Below are 22,532 nucleotides of genomic sequence, written 5' to 3' on the forward strand. Positions count from 1 at the left end.
GCATTGGTGTTGCATTTTTAAAAATTGGCTCTTGGGTGTCCATAATCATATTCATATTCTTGAGGCTCAGGGCCCATTCTCATGGTTGGCTCATATACTCGCCCAGATGTCTTCTGACGCAAAGTTTCTGGGTTCTTTTTATTTTTCTGAGAAAGTGATGGCTCTATCAGCTCCACTTCCCATGCAGGACAACCAATAGCTGCTGCTGTCCCCTACCATACCAATCTCTCAGACCACAAGGCTTCATCTCAGTTGATAGTGCAAGGTCAGAGGAAGCAGGGAAGGAACTAGCGCAATAGTTTTCCAGTCTGGTTGTACATTAGACACTGGGTCTGAACTCTCACTCTTCATGTCATGTAGAAAACATGCTGTTTTAGTGTATTTACTCCACCTGTTGACATGAGCTGCCTGGTAAGTGTCCGTATTTGAGTTTGAGCATCCTGCTCTTTTGGTCAACTTCCTAATAACATCTGTAATTAATTAAACTTATCTCTTCAGTTTCTGTATATTCCTGGGAGGTAAGAATGAACTATTAGCTCAAGGAAAACAGGCTTTCCTTTATGTGTGGAAACTGCAGGGCCTCAGTAACTCATCCATAAAACTTCTAAGTGGTATCACAGAGATTCATACCTTGGCGTGAATCCAAAGCTGAAGCTTTGGAGCTATATGATACACTCACTGCCTTCTCGATAATCTTTATGGCCATGCTCCATCACGCAGTGTTTTCCCTCCACCTCAGCTGTGGGGAGCTGGATATCAGGAAATGGGCCCATTGCCAGACAAGGCTCAGGAACACTGCCCTTGTCTTTGTTAAAGCCTATGGTGAATACTTGACTCCTGCTAATGTCAGGCCAGGAATATGGCTTTGTTGGCCCTGAGAACCACACATTTCTGAGGTCATTGTGAGGTCATCGTTTCTGGCATGGCATGTATGTGGAGCTGGGCTCTCCCTCTGCTGCACATGGGCCAGCTCCTATTAAAGGGACTTGAGCTCCATTCCCAGAGCTGCCCGACAGCTGAGATGGGGCGACTGCTGCTGTGGGTTGGTGAGTTTGGCAGAGCCTAGCAATGCCACACAGCTCAGGAGATACCAGCTTGTCATTTCTCTGGTGCCCAGTAGAAATGGGACTCAGGGATTCTGGATTAGGTACACATGAGATAGATATAATAAAGAATCAGAGGCACTCAGAGGGAAAGGGTCAGGGCATCAGTTCTCCAACCTAGTTGTTTTCATACTTGGGCTTCATCTTGGACCAGGTTCTTCAGGATTTCTGAGGAGAGCGCTTTGATATGAGTACTTCTGAATTTATTGTCAGAACTGAGAACCACTGGCTGAGAGCCTTAGCTTGGACTTCTATCATTGTCCCTATGCAAAGCATGTACAGGTAGATGTGATGATTAGAAAAGGGGCTAAGATTAGCTCCACTATGTTACCTTTGAAGGAGAGGAACCCAGTGAGTGGTGTGTGTCACTATTTGTGCATCTGCATGTATGTATGGTGCTGAGCTGGAGGGGGCACTTGCTAACTGCAGGGTGTATGGGGGGGGGTATGTCACACTGCATGTGTATATGAATTCCTCCCTTTCCTGCAGGGCTTGTTCTTCTGACGAAACACAATGATGGTAAGGAAACCACCTTCTCCCTTCCAAAGCCAGGGGATTCTCTGGCTAGGAGATCTCCATTCAGTGTCTCCTGGACTCCCACCTGTCTTGGCTCCTTGGTCAGAGGTTATTGATCCAATACAATTCAGCACAGGACGCTGGCCACTTGCTGTTTGTATGGCTCAGTACATGCCAGGATCTAGACCGATAAGGCATTCTTTCTTCTCTTGGGCCTCAGTAGCAAGGGCAAGAGGTCTAGGGACATGTGGCGGAGGGTGTTGGTATTTGTGGGAGGGATGGAGGCTGTTACAGTGACCTGGTCTCTTTGGTTGTACCTTCTCTACCCTCCAGAAGTCGAGTTCCCTCCTTGCCCATGATCTCTGCTAATACTTGCTGTCCTTGCCAGGTACTGCCTACAAGCTGGTGTGTTATTTCACCAACTGGGCTCACAGTCGGCCAGATCCTGCCTCCATCTTGCCCCATGACCTGGACCCCTTTCTTTGTACACACCTGATATTTGCCTTTGCCTCAATGAACAACAATCAGATTGTGGCCAAGAATCTCCAGGATGAGAAAATTCTCTACCCAGAGTTCAACAAACTCAAGGAGAGGTATGTTAGATGTGCGGTTGGGCTTTCAGATTTTATAGCCAGAGGAAAATTAAGCCTATTTCTCTTACTACTCTTAAACTTTCCTGATTTTTTTCTAACCCTACCTTTCTCTCAAATGGGGATCTGAGTGCTTCCAACTTAAGAGCTCTCTATTGCCCAGCTTCCTGAGCTGCTGCTTGCCTCAATGACTGGGTAGTTAATGTTGCCTGTCCCTGGATGTCTTCACACTCCTTTCTCCTGGTAAACTCTGGCTCACCCTTTGAGCACAGTTGTGAGGGATTAATGCTGCTAAAGTGCTTCAGAGAGGTGAGTGGGATGCTTGTCTATGTGTTTGCTGTTGTGTTTTAGTCAAGGGCACAGAGTGAATATTTTTTGACTGTTTTAAACAGTCAAGGGCTCAGTGAATATTTGTTGAGTCGGAAAATGAGTGACAAGAAACATTTTAGACTTTTCGGAAATATTACGGGGTAGTGAAGGAGCTTGGGGCACTTTGTATAGTCTTGGTGCACAGAGCTGTAATGGTCGTTGGATTGATTATTCATCTCTATTTTCTTTACGTCTGTGCTCTCCCTCACTTACCTTCACCAATTCTTCTCATGCCTCCTTCTCCATTTCCCTTCGTTTTCCCAATGCACAGAGGAAAGAAGAGCAGTGACTGCAGCTGCTTGTAGAGTAGAGACCTGCTGACCCACTTTCTCCCCCACGTTCCAGGAACAGGGCGCTGAAAACACTGCTGTCCGTCGGAGGGTGGAGCTTCGGCACAGCACGGTGAGAGGCTCTGTCACTGTCTTCTCTCTGGGAGGTAGAGTAAGATGGGCTGGAAATGAGAATAATGGTGTGTGTGTGTGTGTGTGTGTGTGTGTGTGTGTGTGTGTGTGTATGCACTTGTGTAAAAGCTAACTTGGATACAAAGACAGCAAAGCCCATGTTGATACTTCCTCAAGTGCTGGATTCAAGGGATACTTTTCCACGGAGGATTACAGAAGGAAACAGGTTCCTAAAGGTGGTAAGAAAAGGGGCAGGGGACCACGAGAGACAGTATGGTGCACTTAGGACTGACAGTGTGCCACAGTGGCAGAGCACAGTGGTGAACAGGACCAAGACCCTGGGTCTGACCCTTAGCACCATCTGAAAACACACACACACACACACACACACACACACACACACACACACACACACGCACACGCACGCATGCACCACACAACAAAACAAACCAAAACACAAGATACAAAATCATAGGAAAAAATATCAGGGAAAATAGGCATCGGATGTGGAACTTAGGGCAAGAAATGAGTAACAGGTAAAACGGGACACCCACAAATGAGTCTTTAACTCTTTTTGTTGGAGGCAGGGATTTTGTTTCTGAAGAGAGGAGTCATATATATATGACAAGAAGAGTAACCCCCAAACCTCACGGGCCTTGGGCTTTCCCATTCTGCACAGAGCTGGCAGTGATAGAGATGAAGAAGCAACAAATGCTCCTTTGGTGCCATTGCGGGGACTCACAGATTGCATCCTTCATGAAGTGGCAGCTCTTGGTAGTGTCCCCATCAAGATACAGTAGGGAAATGACAAACCACCTTCATATTCTCAGAAGGACAGCTTCCTTGCTTCCTAGCTAAGGTCTGGGGCAGAGTCTGCCTTCCAGCCTTGGAGGGAGACTTGATAGCCTGGTGTGGTGTAGGATGCTTCTTGTAAGGGACCTCCAGGTGGGATGGAGGATTCCAGGTGTGAGGTATCCAACAACTAGCTCTGTCCAGCCCCAGGCCTCGTCTCTGTTCCTTTGACTTGCTGTGAGCCTAAAGCCAAATGAGATGCCACATGTATGTACGTATGCATGCATGCATGCATGTATGTATGTATGTATGTATGCTTGTATTCATGTACATATATATGTATAGATGAGTGATTTCTTGTAAAATGGCTATATTTCAAATTATTAGGAAAAGAAAGCAAGAGTCACAAGTGTTAAGGAACTTGCCCAGTTTCTTCCAGGTGTCCTCACCCCTCAAGAGGGCCCAGCTGAGTGGTGGCCAATAGACAATGGAATCCAGGTCCATTTATCTCTAAGTCTACTTATTTTATAATCATTTTTTCACAGGATTAATCTGGATTTGCTTAAAGTTCAGCTCTGATAAGCAATAATTACTTCTAAGTGTTTTGCTATGGAAAAGAAAACAAACAAAAATATCAAAAAAGCCAGAGAATGAGAGAGCCAGGGGTGGGAATTCTTCTTGAAAGCACTTCGCCTCTTGTGCCGGCTTAAGCTGCTGTATGGGAGACCTCGCTGGGGCCTCCGAGGACACCAGTTTTGAAGACAGTGTTCTTTGCCTTACCCTGGACTTTCTGCAGGTTCACCACTATGCTGTCCACACTTGCCAGCCGTGAACAGTTTGTTGATTCAGTCGTATTCTTCCTGAGAACACATGGCTTTGATGGGCTTGATCTCTTCTTCTTGTACCCTGGACTACGAGGCAGCCCCATGCATGACCGGTGGAATTTTCTCTTCTTAATTGAAGTAAGGCCAACAAGCAAATGGTTCTACTTCTCTCTCTCTCTCTCTCTCTCTCTCTCTCTCTCTCTCTCTCTCTCTCTCTCTCTCTTTCTTAAGGTTTACTTATTTATTTGAAGATTTTTCCATTTTACATACTGCCCATTTTCCCCTCTCTCCCCTTCTCCTACTCCCCCCAACTCTCCCCATCCCACTCCTACCCATCCCTCATAGGGGGTAAGGCCCTCCCTTGGGTACTCAACACAGGCTGGCTTACCAAATTGGGGCAGGCCCAAGCCCCTCCTCACTACATCCCGGCTGAGTAAGGCATGGCACCATAGGGAATGGGCTCTAAAAAAGCCAGTTCATGTACCTAGGATGAATCTTGGTCCTATTGCCAAGGGACTCACAATCACTTCAAGCTGCACAATCGTCACCCTCATTTAGAGGGCCTAGTGCAGATGGTTCTACTTTCATTTGGGGTGAGTGAATGTCAGCGAGGTAACACAAGTTTGGGTCAGGGGAAAGGAACCGACTCTTCTTTGACTGGCATTTCCTGGAGGTGCTGGGTCACACTGCTGTGGAGCAGTTGCCCATGGCTGTTTCTGTCTCTATCTGGATCTTGCCCCAGCTCTGTAGCTAAGGGACACTTTCTCTCTGAAGCTTTCTGGCCCTTTTCAGGAAGTGTCAGTCTGCATTCTGTGTCCCTAGCCTGCTTTTCTTCCCTCTGTTAACTCAAGTACCATGTTGGTATGTTGTCTGTCTTTCACATAGTCTTGGGCAGAACCCATGTTCTCTTTCTGTCCCAAGTCTGGCTTAAAGAGCTTAAACAATTTCTGGATGATGCTTTTCTCCCCTGACTTTTTTTTTGGTGTGTGTGTATGTGTGTGTGTGTGTGTGTGTGTGTGTGTGTGTGTGTGTGTGTGTGTGTCTTTCTTCCTAGGAGCTCCAGTTTGCTTTTGAGAAGGAGGCACTGTTCACCCAGCGCCCAAAGCTGCTTCTGTCGGCTGCTGTCTCTGGCATTGCACACATCATTCAAACATCTTATGATGTGCACCTTTTAGGAAGGTGAGTGGATGTTGCTCCAGAGTGGCTAAAGCTCTGTCTGAGCCTCCATTTACTGTTTCCATATGGGTGAGGTTCTGGGGGAGCTGAGGAGTAGTGTGAGGAGCTAGCGAGGTGAGCACTGGAGTGGTATCTTACTCATCCCTGGAGTTCTATTTAAAAACTCAGAACTGGCTTTTGTACTGATGGCTTATGACACCATTACCACAGGCAGAGTTTAGGGCCCATTCCTGGAACTCATAGGTAGAGAATGCCGTGGGCCTGGCCCCTTCCTCCCCTGAGCACAGGAATAGGCATATACAATGCAATAGATGATAGTGGCAGATGGCAGGTGAGTAGCAAGTGATGCCACGGAAAACAACACAGTAAATGACCAGTCGTGCTCACCTTCCAGAGTAGATCTTGTTGCAGAAGTTAAAAAGCAGACAAAAATAGATAGGTCATAATTCTTTCTAGACATGCTGGCTCTGAACCAGTGTTCTTGACTCACAATCAAGTACTAAAGATGAAGAAAGCAAGGTTCATGCAGAGAAAGAGAAGGACACAATGTCTCTGTGTAATCATATGAGAGAAAGGTGTTTTCATGTGGGAGGAAAAGAGAGACCCAACAAGGGAGAAAGCTTATTAGTGTTCGTTGTGTTGCCAGGTAACAGTGAGAGAGGCCTGCCTTTCCCTAACTGGGTGACTTTTAAAAATGTAATAGGAGTTTCTAATTATTTAACTTTCAAATGTATAAAGTTGGTTGGACAGGGCATTTCATTTTTTTTCTTTTTAGATACTGGTGCTCTTTATGGGGATTTTGTTTCATTGACCTAATACAAAGAATAGATGAGCATAAACAGACACGTTTCTCTCTACACCATTTTGAATTCTTCTTATAAGGAATAGTTTGCTTTTGCTACTTATTGGTTAAACAATCCATAATTTCCATTTGAGACATTTTTGTATAATATTTCTTTTTCACTCATCTGTAAATGGATCCACAACAGGCATAGCCCTGGAAGAATGGTGAACCAGAAATAGTGCTGAGAACTTTGGCCCACATGACCTCGACTCTCTACAATGACCCAACACGTGTTAGTAATATCATCTTCATTGTGTGGTTTGGGAAACTTTGCTTCAAAAGGATAGTAACTTACCTAATGTCACACTGTCAGACAGGGATGAATGGGTGTTTGGGACTGAACTTCACTGCTCCTCACCATTTCATGCAGCCTCCCCTTGACAGGACTCTGTCTGTGGAGATCATTTTCAAAGTAAAAATGATGCAGAAAAAAATAGCCATCTATTAAAAATTATTCCTTTGTCATCTCCTGTTTCTTGTCATGACTGCAATGGAGGCAAGCATCAGTTGTTTGAAATATTTAATAACAATCCCTTGGATGGTAGTTCTAATTTTAGCATCCTGCAAACTCAGTTTCTTCAGGCAGTGAATAATTTGCATGGAAAGTTTACTTCTGAGCAAGATGATAGAGTTGAAACCAAGGACATTTGGAACAGCTTCATAGGAGAAGCTGGTCTGAGAACTGTATTAAACTTGCTAAAAATCTAACATTGATGGCACACTATTGATTATGTGCTTAATCTTTTTATAGTTTTCAAGTGTCTATTAAATTCTACTTCAGCACAATAACCATTTATACCTCCATAGTGATAATGACAAGGCAATAATTTTTAGAAGCATGTTGGAATCCTATTTTATTCTTAGCAATAATCTTTGCCACCTCTAGGTCATTCTCCTTCCAAGATTTCTGAAAATATTGAAAACTGTGACATGAAGGGGGGCAGACACAGAGCTGTTCTATTCACTGCACTTTCTCATAATTTAGGATTTATTCTCAATGTGATTTCACTAATTACTGAAGACATCCTGTCATATCTCACTTTGATCCACTCAAACACAACTTTGTCATAATTCTCGGTGACTTCTTTGGATCAAAACTTGGCAGACGTGTCAGCTACCTTTCTCACTGCTGGGACGAAATACCTGACACACGTGAGTTAGGAGGGGAAAGGATTTATTTTGACTGACAGTTTGAAAGTGCAGCCCACCTTGACAGGGAAGTTCTGGAGGCAGCATCTGTAAGTGACTAGCCGCACTGGGTTATCCATCATGGAGCTGAAAGTGATGAAGGCTGGTGCTCAGCGGGCTTCCTTTTTACTTAGTTCATGACCCTGGCCCACTGGAACAGTGCCACTCACATTTAAGGTAGTCTTCCTGTAGTGGGTCCCTGGTCCTCCTATGACCTTGAGGTATTAGCCCCTAGGGGTGGTACAGGTACCCACTACATCCTTCCCACCTCAGTTGGCCTGTCTAGAAAATGTCTGCATATACATCCAGAGATCTATGTCCTAGGCAATTCTAGATTCTGTCAAGTTGACAGTGTAGCAAAGTAGTAAATATTTTAAGCTTTGCAGTCCAAGAGATGTAGCCAAATATAGATTTCAGGTACTTACATCACACTGAGGAACCCTCTCCTGCCCCTCTCTACCCACACCATTTGCCAGGGTACCACTATGGTCATGGAACTCTTAAGCTCTTAGCATGTGCTCTCTTCCCAGGAATCTACCACAGCTTGAGCAGGTGGCCAGAGGAAGTGATCCGACTCATATAAGCACTGATCCGGGGCTGAAGTTACACAGCTGGCCACCTCGGTTGCAATAGCAGAGTCTATGGGTAGGAAGGGAGGAACATGAGTCATGAGATGAGAACATCACTGTTCTATTTATTTTTTAATTTTACATATCAGCCACGGATTCCCCTGTCCTCACACCCCCCATCACCTCCCTCCCCCCATTCCCATCCCCTCCAGGGCAAGAACTCTACTGGGAATTCACCCCAGCCTGGTAGATTCAGTTGAGGCAGGTCGAGTCTCCTCCTCCCTTCACCCAGGCTGAGCAAAGTGTCCCAGCACAGGCCCCAGGCTCCAAAAAGCCAACTCATGCACTAAGGACAGGTCCCGGTCCCACTGCCTGGGGGCCTCCCAAATAGTTCAAGCTAATCGACTGTCTAACTTATCCAGAGGGCCTGATCCAGTTGGTGGCTGCTCAGCTATTGGTTCATAGTTCATGTGTTTCCACTAGTTTGGCTATTTGTCCCTGTGCTTTTTCCAATCATGGTCTCAACAACTCTTGCTCATTCAATCCATCCTCTTTCTCACTGATTGGACTCCCCGAGCTCCACCTGGGGCCTGGCCGTAGATCTCTGCATCCGCTTCCATCAGTCATTGCATGAGAGTTCTATTATGACAGTTAGGGTGTTTGGCCATCCGATCACCAGAGTAGGTCAGTTTGGGCTTACTTTCAACCATTGCCAGTAGTCTATTGTGGAGGTATCTTTGTGAATTTCTGGAGACCTCTCTAGCACTTTGCTTCTTCCTATTCCCATGGGGGTCTTCATTTATCATATGGTCTCTCTTTCCTTGTTCTCCCTCTCTGTTCTTGATCCAGCTGGGATCTCCCACTCCCCTAAGCTCTCTTTCCCATGACCCTTGCTCTTCATTACCCCCCCTTCACATCCAGTTTGCTCATGTAGATCTCATCCATTTCTCTGTCATTGGGCATTCCCTGTGTCTTTCTTAGGGTCCTCTTTACTAGGTAGGCTCCCTGGAGTTGTGAGTAGCTGTCTAGTCATCCTTTGTTTTACATCTAGCACCCACCTATGAGTGAGTACATACCATGTATGTCTTTCTGAGTCTGGGTTATCTCACTCAGGATGATTTTTTCTAGATCCATTTATTTGCCTGCAAACCTCATGATGTCATTGTTTTTCTCTGCTCAGTAGTATTCCATTGTGTATATGTACCACATTTTATTTATCCATTCTTCAGTTGAAGGGCATCTAGGTTGTTTCCAGGTTCTGACTATTACAAACAATGCTGCTATGAACATAGCTGAGCATGTGCCCTTGTGGTATGATTGAGCATTCCTTGGGTATATGCCCAAAAGTGGTATAGCTGGGTCTTGGGGGAGATTGATTCCCAATTTTCTAAGAAAGTGCCATATTAATTTCCAAAGTGGTGGTACAAGCTTGCATTCCCACCAACAGTGGAGGAGAGTTCCTCTTGCTCCACATCCTCTCCAACATAAGCTGTCTTCAGTGTTTTTGATCTTAGCCATTCTGACAGGTGTAAGGTGGTATCTCAGAGTTGTTTTGATTTGCATTTCCCTGATGATTAGGGATGTTGAACAATTCTTTAAAAGCCATTTGAGCTTCCTCTGTTGAGAATTCTCTTTTTAGCTCTACAGCCCTTTTCTTAATTGGATTGTTGGGCATTTTGATGTCTAATTTCTTGAGTTCTTTATATATTCTGGATATCAGTCCTCTGTCAGATGTGGGGTTGGTGAAGACCTTTTCCCATTCTGTAGGCTGTCGCTTTGTCTTGTTGACCGTGTCCTTTGCTCTACAAAAGCTTCTCAGTTTCTAGAGGCCCCATTGATTGTTTCTCCCAGTGTCTGTGCTACTGGTGTTATAATTAGGAAGTGATCTCCTATGCCAATGCATTCAAGACTACTTCCTACTTTCTCTTCTAGCAGGTTCAGAGTAACTGGATTTATGTTGAGGTCTTTGATGCACTTGGACTTAAGTTTTATGCACGGTGACAGATATGGATCTATTTGTAGCCTTCTACATGTTGATATCCAGTTATGCCAGCACCATTTGTTGAAGATGCTTTCTTTTTTCCATTGTACAGTTTTGGCTTCTTTGTCAAAAATTATATGTTCATAGGTGTGCAGATTAATGTCAGGGTCTTCACTTCAATTCCATTGGTCCACATGTTGTTTTTTTTTTAATTTTTTATTTTATTTTACAATACTATTCAGTTCTACATAACAGCCACAGATCTCCTTGTTCTCCCCCTTCCTGCTCCCTTCCCCTTACCCCCAGCCCATCCCCCTTTCCCACCACCTCCAGATCAAGGCCACCCCCGAGGACTGAGATCGACCTGATAGACTCAGTCCAGGCAGGTCCAGTCCCCTCCTCCCAGATTGAGCCAAGTGTCCCTGTATAAGTCCCAGGTTTCAAACAGCTATCTCATGCAGCGAGCCCAGGACCTGGTACCACTGCCTAGATGCCTCCCAAACAGATCAAGCCAATCGACTGTCTCACCTATTCAGAGGGCCTGATCCAGTTGGGGGCCCCTCAGCCTTTGGTTCATAGTTCATGTGTTTCCATTAGTTTGGTTATTTGTCCCTGTGCTTTATCCAACCTTGGTTTCAACAATTCTCGCTCATATAAACACTCCTCTTTCTCACTAATTAGACTCCCAGCGCTCCACCCGGGGCCTAGCCATGGATGTCTGCATCCAGATTCCTCAGTCCTTGGATGGGGTTTATGGCACAACTATTAGGGTGTTTGGCCATCCCATCACCAGAGTAGGTCATTCCTGGCTGTCTCTCGGCCATTGCCAGCAGTCTTTTGTGGGGGTATCTTTGTGGATTTCTGTGGGCCTCTTCTTTAGCACTTTGTTTCTTCCTTTTCTCATGTGGTCTGCATTTACCATGGTCTCCTATTTCTTGTTCTCCCTCTCTGTTCTTGATCCAGGTGGGATCTCCTGCTCTCTTTCCCTTGACGTCGCTGTTCATTGCTCCCACTCATGTCCAGGCTGTTCATGTAGATATCATCCATTTCTCTGTCATTGGGTGATCCCCATGTCTTGCCGGTGGTGGTGGCCCATGCCGGTAGGATTTGCTGAAGGAGGCGGAGGCAGGAGGATCACGAGTTTGAGGCCAGCCTGGGCTACACATTTTTTTTTTTGAGACAGGATTTCTCTGTGTAGCTTTGCACCTTTCCTGGAACTCATTTGGTAGCCCAGGCTGGCCTCGAACTCACAAAGATCCGCCTGCCTCTGCCTCCCAAGTGCTGGGATTAAAGGCGTGCACCACCACCGCCCGGCCACATGTTGGTTTTTTTTGCCAGTGCCAAACTGTTTTTATTACTGTAGCTCTATAGTAGAGCTTGAAGTCAGGGATCATAATGCCTCCAGAGGTTGTTTTATTGTACAGGATTGTTTTGGCTATCCTGGGTTTTTTGTTTTTCCATATGAAGTTGAATATTGTTCTTTCCAGGTCTATGAAGAATTGTGTTGGGATTTTGATGGGGATTGCATTGAATCTGTAGATTGCTTTTGGTAAGATGGCCATTTTTACTATGTCAATCCTGCCTATCCATGAGCATCGGAGATCTTTCCATTTTCTGACACCTTCTTCAATTTCTTTTTTCAGGGACTTAAAGTTCTTGTCAAACAGGTCCTTCACTTGCTTAGTTAGAGTTACCCCAAGGTATTTTATATCATTTGTGGCTATTGTAAAGGGTGATGTATTTCTGATATCTTTCTCAGCCTGTTTGTCAATTGTATATAGGAGGGCTACTGATTTTTTTGAGTTAATCTTGTATCCTGCTACGTTGCTGAAGGTGTTTATAAGCTGTATGAGTTCTGTGGTTGAATTTTTGGGGTCACTTATGTATACTATCATGTCATCTGCAAATAGCAAAAGCTTGACTTCTTCCTTTCCAATTTGTATCCCCTTAATCTCCTTATGTTGTCTTATTGCTCTGGCTAGAACTTCAAGTACTCTATTGAATAAGTATGGGGAGAGTGGACAGCCTTGCCTCATTCCTGATTTTAGTGGAATTGCTTTGAGTTTCTCTCTATTTAATTTGATGTTGGCTGTTGGCTTGCTGTAAATTGCCTTTATTATGTTTAGGTATGTTCCCTGTATCCCTGATCTCTCCAAGACCTTTATAATGAAGGGGTGTTGGATTTTGTCAAATGCCTTTTCAGCATCTAGTGAGATGATTATGTGGTTTTTTTCTTTGAGTTTGTTTATATGGTGTATTATATTGACAGACTTTCGTATGTTTAACCACCCTTGCATCCCTGGGATGAAGCCTACTTGATCATGATGGATAATTGTTTTGATGTATTCTTGGAGTCTGTTTGCCAGTATTTTATTGAGTATTTTTGCATTAATGTTCATGATGGAGATTGGTCTGTAGTTCTTTTTCTTTGTTGCATCTCTGTTTGGCTTGGGAATCAGGGTAATTGTAGCCTCATAGAAGGAGTTTGGTAATGTTCCTTCTGTTTCTATTGTGTGGAACAATTTAAAGAGTATTGGTATTAACTATTCTTTGAAGATATGGTAGAATTCTGCACTGAAACCATCTGGTCCTGGTCTTTTTTTTGGTTGGGAGACTTAATGACTAATTCTATTTCTTTAGGGGCTATTGGACTATTTAAATAGTTTATCTGGTCTTGATTTAACTTAGGTATATGGTACCTATTCAGAAAATTATCTATTTCTTTTAGATTTTCCAGTTTTGTGGAGCAGAGGTTTTTGAAGTATGACCTGATGATTCTCTGGATTTCCTCAGTGTTAGTTGTTATCTCTCCCTTTTCATTTCTGATTTTGTTAATTTGGATGCTCTCTCTCTGCCTTTTGGTTAGTTTGTACAAGGGCTTGTCTATCTTGTTGATTTTCTCAAAGAACCAATTCTTTGTTTCATTAATTCTTTGTATTGTTCTCTTTGTTTCTTTTTTATTTATTTCAGCTCTCAATTTGATTATTTTCTGGAGTCTATTCCTCCTGGGAGACTTTGCTTCTTCTTGTTCTAGAGCTTTCAGGTGTGCTGTTAAGTCACTAGTATGAGATTTCTCCAACTTCTTTATGTGGGCATTTAGTGCTATGAATTTTCCTCTTAGCACTGCTTTCATAATGTCACATTATGGTGATTTTTTTATTTGTACTAAAGTGTGATTTGTATGTTAATAAATAAAGTTGTCTGGGGGTCAGAGCTAATAGCAAGCCATCGCAGAAGCTGGGCGGTGGTGGTGCACACCTTTAATCCCAGCACTTGATAGGCAGAGCTAGGTAGATCTCTGTGTGTTCAAGGATACAGCCAGCATTGGAGACACATGCCTTTAATCTCAATACCAACCATAGAAGACCTGGAGGTCTGTACAGACAGGTAGTGACAAGGCGGTCATGTAGTTGGGTTTACAACCAATGAGAAGGCAGAACAGAAAGTCTTTATAAAGACAAACACACAGGAAGTAGCTCTCTTTAGAAGAGGTAGGACCACTGCAAGAGGAAGGGTAAAGTTTTTAGCTCTTAACTATTGCTCTGACCTCTCAGCTTTCTTCTTTGCATTGGTTCTGTGTTTCTTATAGAATAAGACTGTTACTTTTACATCCCATAAGTTTAGGTATGTGGTATATTCAGGTATGTGGTATATATAGGTATATGAAATATTCATATTTTCATTGATTTCTAGGAAGTCTTTAATTTCTTTATTTCTTCCTTGACACACTGTTGATTCATTTGAGCATTATTCAGTTTCCATGAGATTGTAGGTTTTCTGTAGTTTTTGTTGTTGTTGAAATCTAACTTTAAACCACAGTGATCTGATAGAACACAGGAGGTTATTCCAATTGTTTTGTATCTGTTGAGACTTGCTTTGTGGCAAAGTATGTGGTCGATTTTAGAGAAGGTTCTATGGGGTGCTGAGAAGAAGGTATATTCTTTTTTGTTAGGATGGAATGTTCTGTATTTATCGATTAAGTCCATTTGAGTCATAACATCAGTTAATCCCTTTATTTCTCCATTAAATTTCGATTTGGCAGATCTGTCCACTGGTGAGAGTGGGGTGTTGAAGTCTCCCACTATTAATGTGTGGGGTTTTATATGTGATTTAAGCTTTAGTAATGTTTCTTTTACATATGTGGGTGCCCTTGTATTTGGGGCATAAATGTTCAGAATTGAAACTTCATCTTGGTGGGTCTTTCCTGTGATTAGTATGTAATGCCCTTCTTGATCTCTTTTGATTGATTTTAGTTTGAAATCTATTTTGTTGGATATTAGGATGGTTATACCAGCTTGCTTCTTAAGACCATTTGATTGAAAAGACTTTTCACAGCCTTTTATTCTTAGGTAGTGTCTATCTTTGAATTTGAGGTGTGTTTCTTGTATGCAGCAGAAAGATGGGTCCTGCTTTCATATCCATTCTGTTAGTCTGTGTCTTTTTATAGGTGAATTAAGTCCATTGATATTAAGAGATATTAATGGCCAGTGATTGTTCATTCCTGTTATTTTTTATTGGTAGTGTGTGTGTACTTCTCTTCTTTGGGGTTTACTGCTGTGGCTTTATCTATTGCCTGTGTTTTCGAGGGTGTATCTGACTTCCTTAGGTTGGAATTTTCCTTCTAGTGCTTTCTGTAGGGCTGGGTTTGTGAATAAGTATTGTTTAAATCTGGGTTTTTATTGGAATGTCTTGTTCACTCTGTCTATGGTGATTGAAAGTTTTGCTGGGTATATTAGTCTAGGCTGGCATTCATGGTCTCTTAGTGTCTGCATTACATCTGTCCAGGTCCTTCTGGCTTTAAAGTCTCTATTGAAAATCGGGTGTTATTCTGATGGGTTTGCTTTTATAAGTCACTTGGCCTTTTTCCTTTGCTGCTCTTAATATTCTTTCTTTATTCTGTATGTTTAGTTGTTTAATTATTATGTGGCAAGGGGATTTTTGGGGGTGTCTAGTCTGTTTGATGTTCTATAGGCTTCTTGTATCTTCATAGGCATTTCCTTCTTTAAGTTGGGAAAGTTTTCTTCTATGATCTTGTTGAATATATTTTCTGTGCCTTTGAGTTGGTATTCTTCTCCTTCCTCTATCCCTATTATTCTTAGGTTTGGTCTTTTCATGGTGTCCCAGATTTCTTGGACATTTTGTGTTATAATTTTTTTGGCATTGGTATTTTCTTTGACTGATGAATCCATTTCCTCTATTGTATCCTCTACACCAGAGATCCTCTCTTCCATCTTTTGTATTCTGTTGGTTATGCTTGCATCTCTGTTTCCTGTTCATTTACTAGATTTTCTATTTCCAGCATTCCCTCTTTGTGTCTTCTTCATTGTTTCTATTTCCCTTTTCAGGTCTTGGACTGTTTCCCTCACCCGTTTCATTGCTTTTTCATGGTTTTCTTTAAGGGATTTATTGTTTTCTTTAATTTTTTTTATTTGTCTTTTCCTCTAGTTCTTTATAGATTTCTTCCCATTTTTTGTTTGACTTTTTCTCATTTTCTTTATTGATTTCCTCCACTTTTTGTTTATCTTTTCCTCAATTTCATTTTTCATTTTTTCTTGAAAGGCCTCTAGCATCTTCATGATGCTATTCTTAAGGTTGATTTCTTTTGCTTCTTCCACCTTGTGATGTTCAGGTCTTGCTGTTGGAGGAGGGCTAGGTTCTGTTGATGCTGTATTGCTATTTATGTTGTTGCATGTACTTCTGTCTTGATGTCTGCCTATCTTCTCATCTAATAGGTATAAGAGGTGCCTGTGTCTGAGTGAGTTGCCATTGGTCCACTCTGTGTTTGTTGTATCTGTGTCTCAGGGAACCCTTCTGGGTCTAATCTTAGCTCTTGGTCTGATTGGAGTAGGCAACTTCTGTGTCTCAGTGAACTGCTCTTGGGTCAGCTCAAGCTAGTTGATTCTGTGACTCATGGATTCTTTCTTGTTCTTATCAGGGTTCTTGGTCCAGTCAGAGCTGACAGATTCTGCGTTTCAGGAAGTCTCTCTTGGTCCAATGAGAGGTGGTGAATTCTACTTCTCAGAAAGCCACTCTTGGTCTAATCAGGGTTGGCAGATTCCTTGTCTCCTGAGTTTACTCTTGGTCCAATGATGGCTCTTTGTCTAATGAGAGCTCTCTCTTTCTCTGGGCTGGATGGGAGCTCTTTGGGCTGGGTGGGAGTTCTCTGTGCTGAATTGGAGCTCTCTGGGCTGGATGGGAGCTCTCTCTGGGCCGGATGGGAGCTCTCTAGACCAGATGGGAGCTCTGGGCCCAATAGGAGTGGGGGGTTGGTCTCCAAGTCTCAGGAAGTGGCAGGGGTCTTGGGCCGATGGGTGTGGGTATAGGGCATGTAGATTGTAGTGTCTGCTGGAGGGTCTTGGAGAAGGGGAACCTTCCCAAGGGAGCCCTGCCCACTGGCTGGCAACTGGGGCCAAGTTTGCCGGTCCTCCCTGGGAATGGCTTGGGGCCCAGGAATGGGACCTAGGGGCAGGCTTCCCTGTGTATCAGATATGGCATTTTAACGTGTCTGTAATCACAGCATCAGGGAGGTAGAAGAAGGAGGACCATGAATTTGAGATTAGCATGTTTGCATAGTCAGTTCTAGATCAGCATGGGTTATATAATGAGACACTGTCATGAAAGAAAGACAGACAGATAGACAGGCAGACAGACAGAGAGGGAGAGACTATCACATTCACCAGATTAATTTAGAGAACCAGTGTAAATCCTTACATTCTGGCATGATAACATTTGGTCGTCATGATTATGAAAGCCTTCTGGAAGAGTGGGTGTCAGTGGTTCTTTGACATGCACCTCTTGTACTCTTGGGGGGCAGCACTGAGGCTCGATTCACGGCAGTTTATTCAGACCTCTGCCAGCATTCTGTCAGGCCTGTATGTATTCATTTTCTTGTCTGAGCTCTTTCTACCTCCACACATACTCTCAGGATGCACAGAGCTTGATGCACAGCTATCCCTAGCCAGCAATTCATTCCATCTCAAAGTGACTAGGTTAGCATGGGCAGGTCCCCAAGAGCAAGAAACTTTGATGGCCAGCTTACAGCTATTTAGCTGAACAGTGCTGTGAGGATCCGAATTGAGTATTTAGTTGGTCTGACATTTATATCTCCCCTTCTGTTCCTTACAGACGTCTGGATTTCATTAATGTATTGTCTTATGACTTACATGGAAGTTGGGAAAAGCTTACAGGACACAACAGTCCTCTGTTCTCCCTTCCTGATGACTCCAAATCTTCGGTGAGGAAAGGAAAGGTCTCAGGTGGTCCAAATTTCCATCCTTGAGCCCAGGCAATTGGTGAGATTGTCTTCTTTCCACTCACAGGCCTATGCTATGGATTACTGGAGAAAACTTGGGGCACCTGCAGATAAACTTATCATGGGCTTCCCTGCCTATGGACGTACCTTTCAACTCCTCGAAGAGTCTAAGAACGGATTGCAGGCTGCCTCAACGGGACCAGCATCTCCTGGGTATTACACCAAGCAGGCTGGCTTCCTGGCTTACTATGAGGTGATGGGATTAGAGACCTCTGTCTAGTAGCTGGGGCTCCTCCCTCACGCTGGAGCAAGGGCTAGTGCAAGAGCCATGGTGGGTGAGAGCTAGAGACAGGCCAAAGAGACAGGTTTTTTTTTCCAGACAAGGAGATTCAGTGAAATATTTTTCCTTTGGGGTTGTGGAGTCCTTTGTGAGAGATAAGAGGCCACAGAGAACATGAATGGAAAGGAAAAAAAGTAAAGAATCTTAAATTTTACATAGGTAATTCAGACTTGGTCAATGGCCTAAAAAAAATGCTGGCCTTTTAGATGTTGACATCTGCAGTACAACTTGAACACCCATATGCCTCTGCAATATTCAGTTTCTAGCACAATGCTGGGGTTGAAATGGGCACTCAAGAGCATGGTGGGTGGTAACAAGTTCACACTGCCTTCAAGACCTTTAGAGGTACTAGAAGTTCAGGTGCTAGTTGGATAGCTACCTAGATGGTTCTGAGCTCTAATAAACATAAGAGAGATGTGTTTATGAAGACAACAAACAGATTTAGTCCTGGTCACATTTGTGGTGCTGATGTTATTTACCCAAACCCTGACTTTGTTTCTGGTGAATGTCAATCACTTTTCTACTTTTTTTTCTTTTTTTTGTAAACCATGGATGCTAGAGGAAGGGCCATGTAACAGAAGGGACATAGTATGCAGAGGCAGTCCTCTGTGAACAGTTTTCTCCCTTCCTCTTTGGTTTGTCATCTCAGGCCCTGGTGACAGGCTTTTCCTGGACCCTTTCTGCTGAGACAAGAAGCAACTGAGTCTTCTGTACTTCTCTTCAAGGCATTTCATGGAACTTACATGTGTTCTCCTGGCAGGTTTGTTCCTTTATCCAGAGAGCAGAACAGCGCTGGATTGATTATCAGTATGTCCCATATGCCTATAAGGGGAAGGAGTGGGTTGCCTATGATGACACCATCAGCTTCACTTACAAGGTGAGACACTTGCTCTTTCCTGTTCCAGTACTCAGGTTCTCATTAGCTTAGATGGGACTCTCCTTAATACTGCGTGTGTATATGCATGTGCATATATATGCAGACATGGTTCATATTACACTAAGCATCCATGAATATTCCTCATAGGTGGCAGGGATGAGGTGACTTTGACTGCTTTAAATACCTTGCATAATACGTGGAATCATATAGATTTTATCATTTTTCTTTTGTCTGATTATTTTATTTAGCCTAATATCTTCCAAAACTCATTCATGTTGTAGTGTGTAGGCATTCTTTTGGCCCTAACATATTGGAAATATTATTTTTTTTGAATGAGGTGATCAAGGAAGATAAGAGTCATATAAAATTGTTCAGATCCCACTAATGAGAAATAGAGGCTAGAGTCTAATGCAGATGATTATCATAAACACCCTCCTTCATTGCCTTCTACAGGTTTGCTCATCTTTGTTGTCTTTCCCAGTACTCAGACAGGAGAGTGGTTTGAAACTGACTGTTGCTTTTGCAGGCAACATTTGTGAAAACAGAACATTTTGGGGGTGCCATGGTGTGGACACTGGATATGGACGACGCCAGGGGCCTTTTCTGTGGCAATGGCCCTTTCCCCCTTGTCCATATATTGAATGAGCTCTTGGTGCAGGCAGGTGAGTAGCTAGGACCTGGAAGCCAGGGTTGTAAGTGGCAGAACCAGACACTGGTGGGTTCATTCTGCTGGGTCTAACTTCTTTGACTTGACATTGAATGAAGAGAGCAAACTTTACTGTCAACCAAATTTGACCTGTTTGAGCTTCCTTTGCCTCATCTGAAAATGAAATTGTTCTAGACACAGGGCATTATGAAGAATAAATGAGATATTGGATGAACAGCATACTTTTTCATAGTTAGCATTCATTTCTGTTTTTTCCTTCTCATATCTTGGGCAAGGGACCAGAGAAGGTGTACACACACACACACACACACACACACACACACACACACACACACCTGTTGATATTAGTGGCTACACTGGCAGTTAGGAAATTGTATGTAAGAGCTGAATTTCCTTAGAGATTCAGGACTGGAGCTCAGCCAGGCCAAGCACTTACATGAGCTCTAATCTAATGGCTTACCACTTGCTGTCTAGAGTCTCCAGGCCTCAGCTTTGTTTCTGACACCTCCTCCAGTATGGCATACTGACAGCTTCTCTTTGAGGTGGCACAACGAATTAGGCCTTGAACAATAGGTCTGGCTAGAGGTACCCAGGGAGGTTAAAGTGAAGGTTTAAACATGGGGACCTAAGAGCCTTCCTTGAATTAGTCACTAGAAAATCAGCAAATCCACAGATGACCCTCAGTTTAGGTCTATGCTAACACTTTAGGGTAAGGGAACAGAGCTTCAATGTGGTGGAATTTTTATCTTCTTTGGGGAGTAAACCATGAAATCTTTCACTGCTGGATTTTTGGATCAAATTCTTCAGCTTTGGAGTGGCTTTAGCGCTGTTGGGAATTAATAAGAAAGGAAAGAAGAGGTAGAAACCTTACTATTTTTTTCTGATGATTTTTCTCCAGAGTCCAACCCAACCCCTTTGCCACAATTTTGGTTTACATCGCCTGTGAATTCCTCAAGACCTGGCTCTGAGAGTCTGCCTGTGACAGAGGGGTTCACCACTGATACTGTAAAGATTTTGCCCCCAGGAGAAGCTATGGCCACTGAAGTCCACAGAAAGTATGAAAATGTGACTACAGTCTCTAATGGTGGGTTCGTGACCCCTGAGGGAACGTCTCCTGAAGCACATGTGGTAGCTTTAGAAAGTAGCACTATGGCTCCTGAGGCAAAAACCACAACCTCACTGGACCTTCCATCTGAGACCACTACTGGGAAGACAGTGACAGCCCAGACACAGACAACTAGGGAAGAGACCATGGCCACAGTGGGTAATCAGTCTGTGACCCCTGGGGCGGAGACCACGGCCACAGTGGGTAATCAGTCTGTGATCCCTGGGGCAGAGACCACGGTCACAGTGGATAATCAGTCTGTGACCCCTGGGGCAGAGACCACGGCCACAGTGGGTAATCAGTCTGTGACCCCTGGGGCGGAGACCACGGCCACAGTGGATAATCAGTCTGTGACCCCTGGGGCGGAGACCACGGCCACAGTGGGTAATCAGTCTGTGATCCCTAGGGAGGAGACCACGGCCACAGTAGGTAAGCAGTTTGTGACCCCTCAGGAGGAGACCACAGCTATAGTGGGTAATCAGTTTGTGATCCCTTGGCCAGAGACCACAGACACAGTGGATAATCAGTCTGTGATCCCTGGGGAGGAGACCACAGCTATAGTGGATAATCAGTTTGTGATCCCTTGGCCAGAGACCACAGACACAGTGGATAATCAGCCTGTGATCCCTGGGGAGGAGACCACGGTCACAGTGGGTAATCAGTTTGTGACCCCTAGGGAGGAGACCATGGCCACAGTGGGTAATCAGTTTTTGACCCCTGGGGTAGAGACCACAGACACAGTGGGTAATCAGTTTGTGATCCCTTGGCCAGAGACCACAGACACAGTGGGTAATCAGCCTGTGACTCCTGGAGGGATGGATACAACTCTTGTCTATCTTCAGACTATGACTCCCAGTGAGAAGGGAACTTTGAGGGAGAAGGCTGTGGTCCTTGAAAAGATCACTGTTTCCCCTAGAGAGATGTCCATTGCCCCTAATGGGCAGAGCACAGCTCTAAAGTGGGAGAGATTGATTACTGAAGTGGAGACTTACCCCCAGAATGGATGAATTGGTCTTCATGTAGCATCGGAGAACAGAATGCTGTCCTCCAGCACTGTTGTCCTGTTCCCAGGATACGCTCCTTTCTCTTTTGAAAATGGCTTCACTCTTACTAATGGAAACCACTGCTTTGTCAACACCATAGCCCTTCTAACAAATCTCTGTCTTACAAAAAGAACACCCAGAACACTCTGTTACAGATCAAAGATCATGAGCTCCATTGGTGGCAAATCCCTGGGAAAAACCCTTGTTTTTTTCCTCTATGTGATATGACAGAAGTCACCTCATGCTGCCACCCATGAACCATTTGTGGGGCAAAGCTGGCACCAAGGCCACCATGGGGCAATCTCTTTTTTTGTCTAATAAACTGGAAGCATGAGAATCTTCCTGTGGTCTCTGCAATTATTTTATTTTTCCTTTATGTATATGTATGTGCCTGTTTTATTTATGTATGTGTGTGCCCTCCCCACGGGTCTGGGGAGGTTGGAAGAGGGCACTGTCTTTCTTGGAACCAGAGTTATGGGAGGTTGTGAGCTGCCTGGCGTGGGTGCTGCAAACCCAATTCTGGGGGTCTACAAGAGCAGCAAGTACTTTTAACTTCTGAATGGTTTCCTAGCTCACTCTGAGATTCTTAAAATGACGTCAACAAACCAATTGTCAACTTCTTTCTTTCAAGGTGAATTTCCTCCATTGCTGGTTTTGGAAACATCTTTGAGTCTAGTCTACAGTGATGTTTCCCTTTGTACATAATGGGTTTCCTTCTCTAATGTGAGCACCCACACACATCACTGGGGACCAGAGCCAAAAATCTATCTCTTCTAGAAAGGTTTCTCATAACCCTCAAGGGGAGCTGTGAGGAAGAGGGAGAAAATGAATTTTCCAATGACATTTTCTGTTTGTAGAATTTTATTTGTTCCCATAAAAAACACTCTCACTTACT

General features: G+C 43.8%; 1 protein-coding gene across 1 annotated transcript; it reads left to right on the forward strand.

Annotated features, from left to right (window-relative positions):
* Positions 1-919: 919 nt before the first annotated feature.
* Positions 920-21,978, forward strand: Ovgp1 (oviductal glycoprotein 1). The gene is made up of 11 exons (XM_037206973.1): positions 920-1,046; positions 1,593-1,622; positions 2,008-2,212; positions 2,924-2,980; positions 4,568-4,733; positions 5,650-5,774; positions 17,479-17,587; positions 17,673-17,858; positions 18,706-18,822; positions 19,349-19,484; positions 20,388-21,978. Exons 1-11 carry the CDS (start codon positions 923-925, stop codon positions 21,599-21,601), a joined length of 2,469 nt encoding a protein of 822 aa, XP_037062868.1. The 5' UTR covers positions 920-922; the 3' UTR covers positions 21,602-21,978.
* Positions 21,979-22,532: the final 554 nt, after the last annotated feature.

Source organism: Peromyscus leucopus, chromosome 6 (assembly GCF_004664715.2).
Source record: "Peromyscus leucopus breed LL Stock chromosome 6, UCI_PerLeu_2.1, whole genome shotgun sequence".
Lineage (NCBI taxonomy): Eukaryota > Metazoa > Chordata > Mammalia > Rodentia > Cricetidae > Peromyscus > Peromyscus leucopus.

What these genes read in the sequence shown, in the direction of transcription:
- Ovgp1 (XM_037206973.1), top strand. Translation starts at nt 923, where the DNA reads ATGGCATGTATGTGGAGCTGGGCTCTCCCTCTGCTGCACATGGGCCAG. An exon ending in TTCAACAAACTCAAGGAGAG is followed by an intron (nt 2,213 to 2,923) that starts GTATGTTAGATG and finishes CCCACGTTCCAG; the next exon opens with GAACAGGGCGCTGAAAACAC. An exon ending in CCATCAGCTTCACTTACAAG is followed by an intron (nt 18,823 to 19,348) that starts GTGAGACACTTG and finishes TTGCTTTTGCAG; the next exon opens with GCAACATTTGTGAAAACAGA.